Source organism: Microcebus murinus, chromosome 4 (genome assembly GCF_040939455.1).
Source record: "Microcebus murinus isolate Inina chromosome 4, M.murinus_Inina_mat1.0, whole genome shotgun sequence".
In the NCBI taxonomy this organism is placed as follows: domain Eukaryota; kingdom Metazoa; phylum Chordata; class Mammalia; order Primates; family Cheirogaleidae; genus Microcebus; species Microcebus murinus.
The window spans coordinates 55896245-55907779 of NC_134107.1; the positions used below are offsets into that span (position 1 = coordinate 55896245).

General features: G+C 38.9%; 1 protein-coding gene across 1 annotated transcript; it reads right to left on the reverse strand.

Annotated features, from left to right (window-relative positions):
• Positions 1-3315: 3315 nt before the first annotated feature.
• On the reverse strand, positions 3316-4308 carry OR51M1 (olfactory receptor family 51 subfamily M member 1). Its single transcript, XM_012786624.2, has one exon. It carries the CDS (start codon positions 4306-4308, stop codon positions 3316-3318), a length of 993 nt encoding a protein of 330 aa, XP_012642078.1.
• Between the last annotated feature and the right edge of the window lie 7227 nt (positions 4309-11535).

Sequence of the window (11535 nt, forward strand, 5' to 3'; positions counted from 1 at the left end):
AAATAACATGAGATACTTATAAAGAGTCCTGCATGCAGGTGCACAGGCCAGTGCTTGGGGACAGTCCAGACCATTTCCAGCTGGATACTGTCATTAGCAGGAATAATGTAGGTTTGGTGGAATTTATTTATTTGTTTTCTTTTCTTTTTTTTTTTTTAATTGAAGTGGTGTAGCACAGTTAAAAACACAAACACTACAATTAGAACTACTGTCAAATCCTGGTGTAATATCAGGTGAGTTATTTTCCCCCTGTGGCTCAGTTTACTTATCTATAAAATGGGTCTAACATAAGGGTACCCATCTCATAAGGGTATTGTCAACAGAAAGTGACCTATCGTATATTAAGCCCCTGGAATAATACCCGGGTCATAGTATGTGCTTTAAAAACAGCTATTATATGAGAAATATGTGTATCTTCTGCTCAATTTCACTGTGAACCTAAAACCATTATAAAAAATAAAATTTATTAAAAAGTAGCTATTACTATAGTTTAATGTTACTGTTTCTGTTGCTTTCTTTTTATGATACTAAATTGAAAAATACATATTATAATCTGGGAAAGGGAACATCGAAGTTAGGGAAAACCTAAGTGACTTCCTTTGGTAAAACACGGCATGCCTTGAAATTACTGATCCTGTTTATAGAGGAGTCAAGCTTCAGAACAACAGTTCAAGAAAATCAGACAGACTTGACATTGAATCGCAATTCTGGCATACTTTAGAAATTTAGCTAAGGGAATGTCCTTTCCTCTGGGAATGTGTGTTTTCGAATTCTAAAACATTGAATGTTAATACCTACCTAATTCACATATTTGATGAGAGGATTAAATAAAATAATGAAAATAAACAGTACTCAGCATTCTACCATGTAATAAATGCTAGTCACTACATTAATTATCATTATAGACATAATCTTATACATCTTTTATATTTAAAATATTCTGGTTATAAAACTAAAACATGTTCTTTGGAAAATTTGTATAGTTCAAAAGATGGAGAAATGCATATAAAAATAAGATTATATATAATGGCTTTTTTTCTATGAATATATATTTATCTTTAAAACATTTTACATAGGGATTCTTCTGTACATAATATTTTTGTTTCTTTAATTTTAATTTTATTTATTTTATTTTTTATTTTTATTTTTTTAATTTCAGCATATTATGGGGGTACAAATGTTTAGGTTATATATATTGCCTTTACCCAACCTGAGTCAGAGCTTCAAGCATGTCCATCCCCCAGAATATTTTTATCTTTTTTCATTTAAGATTTTGTCAAGAAAACTTACCTAAATATTTAAGTATTATTTAAATAGTCAACTACTATTTTATCAAATGAATATGCCTTGATTTATGTGATATTTTCATCTCAGACATTATGTATGACTATAGTTTTTTTATTTTGAACAATAATGAAATTAACTTATAATATTCACTTACTAATTAATTCAACACATATTTACGTCAATCTATGCTTTAATTATTCTATTATATAAAAGTTATACCATAAACATACATTCGTAACTTGTTTTGGGTCAATATTTTACATTTAGGACTTATTTATGTTGCCCATTCTCATTTTGACCAGGCACAAAAAAATATTCAAAATTTAATCAGAAACCAGTCAAACAGACATCTACTATCTGTGTATACCCTAAGGGAATTCTCACAGATTATGCACTGGCTAAAAAAAGAAATGAAGAGAAGGGAGGTGGTGGAGGGATGGGGAGGAGGCTAGAACACAGAGGCAAGAAGACCTGCCTTATGTGGAGGCAGAGGTATGCCTATTCAGAGTCCAGGAACCTCTATATCACTAAGTCCATGGTAGGAAATAGATAATTTAGTCGATTAAACAGACTCTACACGTTTTCTGTTGGGTCCTCATCAGGCAGGAGGCATGGTGGTTTATATACTAGTTTTGTCATGCCTCAGACCTATGAAGAGAAACTCTCAGGAAGAACTTTCTGGTCATCGTAATTTTAACCTGTGGTGGAGAAAATAGGATGACCCAGATGACCTGACTGAAGTAGAGCTAGAAGAATGATGGAGAATTACACTTTGATGGATGCCATCAAAAAGTCTTCTTGGGTTTCTTGAATGTGAAGAGGTGGAGTTTCCCTAGACAGGAAAAGAACTTCTTTTTCTTAGCTCTGGATCCCACTTTATGTATTTTTATATTTATTTATTTGTTGAGTATATACCATGCGATAAGCCTTATATTTACATAGATTTACTGGTGAGCAAGACATACATAATTCCTCCAGGGATCTTAATTTAGTCTTGTATCCTGGTGGAAACACACACACATTCACAAACAGTTCATTACTGCATGAAAGATGTTACAACAGGAAATGCAAGTTGCTACAGAAGCAAACAGATGGATAATCTGCTGCTCTGATATTGGAAAGGAGCCACATGAATGAAAATGTCCTCAAGAGAGCAACCTCAAAGCTGAGACTCCAACATGGATTGAATTTAATCAACTGTAGGACAGGCTTCCCTGCCAAGTTTAAGTTCATATCCTCCTGAGCACTGGAATTGTTACTTAGACACGTTTGTGGTATGTCCTTGGTACTCCTTTGTCACATCACATGTTATTATGCAAGATATTCTAACTAAAGCACCTGGAAGTAAACACTGATGCCAGCTTAGTGTTGGACTTGAGGTTGTAGGACTCAGGGGTCCACAGGAAAGGTAAATCGGAGGTGAGAAGAGTCCAGGGCTTCTGCTAGTGGAGCAAAGTCAAGGGGGCACAACCTCAGAAAGAGTTAGAGAGTTCTGCCAGAACCAGGTCTTGGGGAAGAGTGCAGGAGTTCTGATGTTTCTGATATGACTCAGGGGTCCAAAGAGTTCAGCCAGGATAGAAAAAGGAGAAGGTCCTTGGTCAGGTAGAAAAGACGGAAGCATTCCCAAGGAGCCGTGGAAGGAGGCATATTTCTTGAGATGAGTTAAAGCAAATGACATTTAATCTGGTCTCTGCTAATTTCTGTTCTGGGTACTTTGTCCTTTCTAGTTTTTGTTTAGTTTAATTTTAGTTTCAGTGTTTATAGATTGGTGATGGTGATCAGTAAAGTCTTCCTCTGGGCAGCTTTTGATGCTATCAAAAATGTCAGTTCTCAGATGTAGGAGGAGACATTGGGATACAGGCAAGAAAAGATCTGTCATTTTAAACCATAGCTCAATAAATAAATTTACCTATACTTTATTTGGGGCAGGGGAAAAATCTTTGAGAACATGGGGTGTCACAATAGGTACTGAATGCCATAAATTTTTAGCCTGATTAGGGGCCTTCTTATGGGCTTTCAATGGCAGTTTTAGCCCCAGAACTCAGGATTGTTCTTTCTTAGGCCTAGGAGCTTGATGATGGCACGGCGGATCTCCTTGGTCTTAATACTGTATATAATCGGATTAAGCATGGGAGGCACAAAAAGGTAGACGTTGGCCATAAGAAGGTGGACGGCAGGTGGAGCATGCTTCCCAAAACGGTGTACCAGAGACAGCCCCGTCATGGGCACAAAGAACACTAGCACAGCACAGAGATGAGATGTACATGTTTGGAAGGCACGGAGCTGCTCCTCTTGGGAGGCTAGGCCTGCCACTGTGTGCAGAATGAGACTGTAGGACAGTGCAATGAGCACTAGGTCTAGCATCACAGTGAACACTACCAATGTCAGCCCATACAGATTGTTGAAGGTAGTGTCTGTGCAGGCCAGGTGTATCACTTCCTGGTGCAGGCAGAATGAGTGGGAGAGCACTAGAGATCCACAGTAGGGAAAAGCCTTCAGGAGGAGGACAATAGGGACAAGAGCCACAGGTCCCCGGAGGATGACAATCAGGCCTGCCTGGACCACTCGCTGGCCAGTGATAATGGCTGAGTACCTTAGGGGGTGGCAAATGGCCACAAAGCGGTCAAATGACATGACAAGCAGCACTGAGGACTCCATGAAGGAAAATGAGTGAATACAGAACATCTGGATTTGGCAGGCTCCAAAGTAGATGCTACGGGAGTTGAACCAAAAGATCCCCATGGTGGTGGGCAAGGTGGACACTGACAGTCCCAGGTCAGTGAGGGCCAGCAAGGAGAGCAGACAGTACATGGGTGTGTGCAGGTGGGGGTTGGTCTTAATAATTATTAGAATTAAACAATTGCCTGAGATGGCCACCAGGTACATGAAGAAAAAGGGGATGAAAATCCAGTGTTGGATGGCTTCCAATCCAGGAAAGCCAGTGAGGTAGAACATGGGGCTAAACTGAGTAATGTTGGGCAGCACCACAAATTGAGGACTGAGCGGGTATTGGGCTGACATTCCTCAGGGACTGAGCTGAAAAGAAATGGACATTTCTGGTTATTAATTCTTCAGCTTCACTAACATGTGCAACATCATAAATAGCATCATGATTATCATCACCTTTGGTATCATCTACTCCACTATTGCCAATTTCACCACCCTTCCTACCTTATTGGAACTTTCTTAGCTAATGCTATCCTCACCGGTTTTCCTCTATATGTCTGTTATTTTTATTACTTCCCTGTCTTCTTTGCTGGTGCATCTCCATTGCTTATCCCTTGAATATAGTTTTCCCATCCTTGGCAGGTTTGTGGCTATACTCTATTATTTCTCTCCAGGCCATGTCATCTGTTCCCATCATTTCATTTCCCATACACATGCTGATAAATATCAAATTTATAGCTCCAGAACTTCTCTTCTTCTCTTTTGATTTCCAAACTCATATATATAGCAGTACACTGAGCATCTGCACATTAATGGTTTATAGTTACCTCAAAGGCATGTCAAAAATATAACTTATCATCTCTTCCCCAAAACCCTTATTTATTTGTATTAGTTATCTAAGTGGCCTAAGTAAAAGTTAAGTTTTATGTTGGATTCCTCTATATCACACCTCTTTCCAGTTTCTAATCAACCAATCAACAAGTCCTGGCATTTTCATTTACCAGGATTTCAGTGAATCTGTTTATTCACTATCATCTCTGTTAATGCTAACCTAATTCACATCGCTGTTAATTCTTGGTGGATTACTCCAACAACATCTAGTTTGCACTACTCTAATCATTTGATTACTCCACAGCAAGAGATATGTTTGTAAAACCAAATTTGACATGAAATACAAAAGGTTAAAAAATGATATTCAAGGGCCTATCTTACTTTATCTCTGCTTATATCCTCTATTCTAATCTATCCTGATTTTCTCATTCATATTTATGGTGTCAATGACATGAAACAATTCTTCCTGTTTCTTTAGTATTCTTGCTCATATTTAAATATTTATCTTTTCATTCTTCCTGGAATAAAAGCAGTTCTTTTAGAATAGCTTTCCCTTACTCTTTGTCTAGTTACTCCTGTTCACACAACCTGCTTCAGCTCAGACATGGTATCTTTGAGAAAGCCTTCTTAAATTCTTCAGGTTTGGTTTAGATACCCCTCCTATGTGCTCATTCTACTCTCACTACCATGGCACTTCTCATGCACTATTGTCATTTTCTATATTGCTTCCAAAATGTGAACCCTTGTGGACAGAGACCATGTCTGTCCTTTTTTCCCAAATTTTACCATTAGAGCTAGAGATTGGCATTTTGAACCATCACATCATTGGAACCCTTTAAATATTATTTGCATTAATTAATAAATGTTTATTTTTTTACCATTAATCTTATTTCAATAATTATTCATTGATTCAACAAATACTTATTGAACTTGTATTTACTGGGAATATAATGGTAAAGAGAAACAGAATAGAATCAAAATCAAACATATATACATATTATCATGCAAGGTAAGCAGTGCTATAAAGAATATGGAGCTAGTAAAGGAGGAAGGTGAGAGGGATGCATTTTAGATAGGGTAGTCAGAGGAGACTCTCTCAGGAGGGAACTTTACAGAAGACATTTGAATCACATCAGGGGGCAAGTGTGTGGACATCTTGAAGGAGAAAATTCCAGGCAGAGGGAAAAGCAAGTGAAAGTTCCTGAAGCAGGTAGCAGCTGGACAAATTTGAAAGATAAGAAGGGGCCAATGTATATGTAATGAAGGAAGCAAGGTGGGGAGTGATGGGAAATGCTCATGAAGCAGCAGCTAAGTCCTAGATCATGTATGGTCTGGTAGGTCACATAAGCTACTTTGAATTTTATTATACTTATGAGTTAGAGTTGAGAGCAGAGGTGCCACATGCATAAAAGGTTTCAGAGGGTCCAGGCTGGAGACAAGGAGACAAGTTAAAAGGGTTTTATATTTGCCCAGGAAAATAGAAAGTGATGGTGGAAGATGTGAGAAGTGGTAGGGTTAGTTAGATTAGATTGGATGTTAAGATAAATAGAATAGTCAAGGACAAAGCCAAGATTCTGTGCAGTGATATCGGCACTGAGTCAGTGATGTGGGCAATGAATTGTGGGGAATAAGTTTGAGAAATTAAGAGTTCTGTTTTTAACATGTTAAAATAGATGCCTATTAAACTTAGAAGGAAAAATGTTGGGAAACTAGTAGAAATGCAGACTTTAAAAATCAGTTCAGGAAGAATTATAAATTTGGAAGGTACTGGTATATAGACTGGATAACAACATTAAGAAGTGAATGTAGAAGTTCCTAGTATTGATGTCTTGACAAATCCCCTATTCAAAGATCAATAAGAAAAAGATCCAGAAAAGGAGACTGAGGGAAAAAAAGGCCAGTTGCATAGGAAGGAAACCAGGACCATGTGGTCATGTATATACTTCAAGAGGGATTAGTCAATTATCCACAAGGTTATTGAGGGGGTCCAGGTAATAAGGATTGAGAGATGACCAAAGGCTAAGCAATGTGGAGCCCATTGCCAATATTTACAGGAGCAGGTCCATGGAGAGTTTGGGAATAAAATCTGATTTAGTGTGTTCAAGAGAAAAAGTGGGGGGAGAGAGAACAGATGGACTAGGGAATCGTGGGAGAATTCCAGGTAGTGCAGGAGGTCCATTTGATGTTCATAAATTCAAAACCAGTCAGCATTTAGGTATAGTTTTCATGAAGACATTTAGCTGCCCAAATGCAGGAAAAACTATGTGGAGAGTTGAATCTAACCAGACTGAAATTAGCATAGGCTAGCATGACTAAACTTCAGGATGTGTGCAAAGGAATGGTTATGATGATGTACTATGGAACTGAAATAAAAGCTAAAACATGAGCAGGTGAGGGGCAGTGAAAAGGGAGCAGAGTTCTAGAGTCTGGGATGGAACTGAGCTGCTACATAGTAAAGGACACAATCCTTGGTGAGAGGAGGCCAAGGAGCCGAGAATGAGGCTGCTGATTGGATCAATAAAAGCAATACCGACATCACTAAGAATTATGTCTAGATCAGTAGTGGAAAGAAAAAAAGGTGAATCAGTGTTAAAAAATATTCAGTAAATAAAGTGGCATGGCTGGAAAAGTGGTTGGTGGGGGCAATAAGGAGGAATAGTGGTGATGATGCATGATGTCACTGAAAGAAACGTGGGATGAAGTGGCAAGAAGGAAAAATGTTCAGGAAGACCAGGTCATCCCTACATCAGGCTGGTAAGGGGGTTAAAGAACAATCCACATTCATCCTCTCCATTTCCTCATTCCTCAGTTCACCATGCAAGCAACCACCCCATGATTTTTATTTTTTTTGTTTAACCCACTCAGCTAAAGCAATGCTCCTTAAATTCACCAGTGACCTCCAGGGGCCAAATTCAATGGAAAGCCTTAATTATGCCTGGTTTTTTGTTTGTTTGTTTTTTGTTTTTTCTTACAATACTTACACCTTGTGGCTGTGCCTACCTTTTTATAGTTCTCTCTTACAATTCTTGATGCCAGTATCTGCTGCTTCTCTTCTGATTTTTATGGCAGCTCCTATTGAGTCCCTTCTTTCCATTGCTCAAATGTTCATGCTATGTACTTAGTTTTCTGACCTTGGACACTTTAACTTCTCATTCATCGCCTATTATTATTATGAATAATAATAATGAACTGATGACTCCTAAATATTTATTTCTAGTCCAGGTAGCTCTGGTATGTATCAGACCTGAATTTCAATTTTTCCATAAGATGTTTCCAAAAGGATGCCATTAGATGTGTTAGACCTAACACATCTAACATTGAGCCCAGTATCCATATCTCCATACCTAATTCTCCTCATATTTATGCATTTTGGATATCATCCAAGACAACATTTTTGTACCTTGTTTTACTCAACCCTCTCCCTCTTTCCATATCTAATTTTTGACTAAGTCTTTCTTACCTTAAATATATCTATAACCCACCCCTTTGTCTCCATCCCTGCACTTACTGTCCTAGTTTTCATTGTTGTCACATCTGCTTGACTGACCTTTCACTCAGCTTGCGCAGCATGGCCCGTATCCCTGGTCCATCCCGCTTGGTCCATCCTCTACTGCAGTTGTGGAGATTATCCCAAAAATGCTAACTCTGTGAATCGCTGCACTGTTTTCAGTCCCTGAATAGCTCCCCTTTCACCAAATGAAGTTCAATCTTGTAAAAAAAGGAACTAACATGATAGTTGTCATTTTTTTTTTTTTTTTTTTTTGAGACAGAGTCTCGCTTTGTTGCCCAGGCTAGAGTGAGTGCTGTGGCGTCAGCCTAGCTCACAGCAACCTCAAACTCCTGGGCTCGAGCGATCCTTCTGCCTCAGCCTCCCGAGTAGCTGGGACTACAGGCATGCGCCACCATGCCCGGCTAATTTTTTATATATATATCAGTTGGCCAATTAATTTCTTTTTTGTATTTATAGTAGAGATGGGGTCTTGCTCTTGCTCAGGCTGGTTTTGAACTCCTGAGACGGGGTCTTGCTCTTGCTCAGGCTGGTTTTGAACTCCTGACCTTGAGCAATCCGCCCGCCTCAGCCTCCCAAGAGCTAGGATTACAGGTGTGAGCCACCGCGCCCGGCTAGATAGTTGTCATTTATTGAGGCTGTAAATGATTCAGACACTGCATAAAACTTTACATAATCATATTTATTTCTCATATTTATGAAGCATTTTATCCCCACTTCACTGAGGAAGAAACTACAAAAAAGGTTAAGTAACCTTGTCAAGGTCTCACAGTGAACTAATATCGGACGGAGATGGAATTTGAGCCCTAGTCTGCCAGATTCCAAAGTGCATGGCCCCCAAATGACGTAACACTCTATAACGTTCTGTGTTCAGCCAGGCCCCTCCTGCTTTGGAAGCTTTCCAAATCCATCTCTTTCCTATCCCAGTCACCACACCTGTGTCTGTCTTTCTTCAGTTCCCCATACATACTTTTCTTGTTTCTATTCTTCTATGTTTATTGCTTTCTTGGCAAAAAAAAAAAACACAAAAAACCCTGTTTTTCCAATCAGTAAACACTTGCTGATCCTTTAAGACTTAGTACAAATATCACTACTTCTGACAAATCTTTCCTGACTTCCTTGCGTAGAGTTAGGTAAATCCTTCTCTGTACTCACGTAGTATCTTTTATGTAGCACTGTTAGAGTGTAAATATGCACATTCTTTATATTTTTTTATTTTAATACTTATTTGTACTTACATATAGAATATACTTATATATACACCTATATAAGTACAAATCGGTATGACTATAAATATACATAAGTATATAGATTTACTCATATATACTTTATATATTAATAACATATATTAATTATATATGCATAAGGAGTATACATATATAAGTAAAATATATATTTATGTGCATAAATGTATAAATATACAAATATAGTTATATATTTATATATAACTAATTATACTAATATTTTATATGATGTATATTACTTAGATATTGTATATAGTATTTATAGATATTCTTTAACTATAACAGGTATTTATAACATAATTTTAACCTACTGTTTTTTAAACAGCCTGAGATTCTCTAAGGCTAGAGCCCAGGACAGTATCTAACACATGGTAGGCATAGCTATATATTTTTCTGCACGAAAAGATAAGTGAGTAAGTGAGTGGATAAAGTGCTCACCTCCTGTCCTGATTAGTTGTGCCTGGATTTCTGTTCTCAGCTCTGTGCTCACTGAGTTCAGAATGATGCAATGGACAGGGAGAGGGATCTCTCTTTCGGGACACCTATGCATCCCCCTCTTCCAGCACTTTCTCCCTCATCTCTCATATGTTCCCCTAATTCCCACTCCTGAAATCTTGGCAGAAAACAGCAGTGGAGACTCACCAGCAGCTGATAATTTTTAAAAAGTGAAGCCCAGGTAGTGTGTGTTGAAGAAGGGAGCATGTAAGCCAGGATGGTGCCAGGGCCAGTGAGAGGCACCGGTCATGGAAGAATTTATCCTCCTTCCTCTGTGCGTGTGAAACACCACGCCAGCTGGGAGAACCTGATGACAAACAGAGCCCCCAGGGCTTGGAGTCCTGTGGGCAGGAAGCTTCTATTACCTCCATCCATTCCTCCTTCCACAGGTTCACTTGAAGCTGAAGAGCCCAAACTTTGCAGGGTTTGGTCATCAGGCTTTGGGCAGATAACTGACAGATACCTACTGCAGTGAAAGAGCTAGTGCCTCAGCCCATTTTTCTGCTTTATAAAGAAACCAATCCCTACCATCTCTCACTTTGTTCACTAGTTGCTGCTCCCTTTGTCCATTAGAACAGATCTATCATTTTCCAGAGAGACTGGATGTGGTATATGAAGAGGATTATCCATGTGATGTCCACAGTGGCTTCTAAGTGGCTCATCAGCCTCAAAGCACCACAACACCACTACCTGCAAGCTCCTCTCACTCCTGCACTCATTTTCCTGTCCATTGCTATATTTATTTTGCCAGATAATTAATTTGCCCTTCTGCTCTGCCAGCGTCTATGTCTTTAAGCTTAAAGGTCAATCTTCCATATACAATTCCACCCCAAATACTTGTCTGGGCTGGTGTCTGAGGCTTTCCCAATACTCTCTACTCAACTTTGAATGTATGAGACATTCCTTCAGTGAGTCCTATAACAAGTAGCCTTTTCAAAATGTTTTGCCATCTTTACTCTTCTGGTTGCAAACACCATCATCTTTTAGGTAAAAAAAATATCGGTGTATACTTCTCCCTTAGTCAGTGTTATAGCCCCTGAATTAACGTGGTCAGGTCTTATGAACACTACTCTTCCCTTTCTCAGTACACACACACACACACACACACACACACACACACACACACACACCACATACTCTGGGAGACTGGCATGAAGCCAGGTATTATATCCTTCAAACAGGGGATGCTTGATTAAGGTTGTGTTGGGGAGAACCCCTGAATGGGGCACATAGATCCAACGTGAAGACAGAGAACCCTGAAGATTATGACATGTCACTGTGACGAGAACACAGCCAGACAAGAGGGGGCACCACATTAGAGCAGGTAAATAACTAGTGGGTTGTCCCACAGTGTAGGTAGCAGGGTCAGAATGACAGGACAGTATGCAGAAGACAGGATGTTTTACTAAATTATAGTTATGAAGAGGGCTCTGGCTTGAGCAAAAAAGGAGGGAGCTGAGCATCTTTATTTAGGCCTATAGGGGAGGGTAACCCTACCAGAGA

What these genes read in the sequence shown, in the direction of transcription:
- OR51M1 (XM_012786624.2), bottom strand. Translation starts at nt 4,308, where the DNA reads ATGTCAGCCCAATACCCGCTCAGTCCTCAATTTGTGGTGCTGCCCAAC.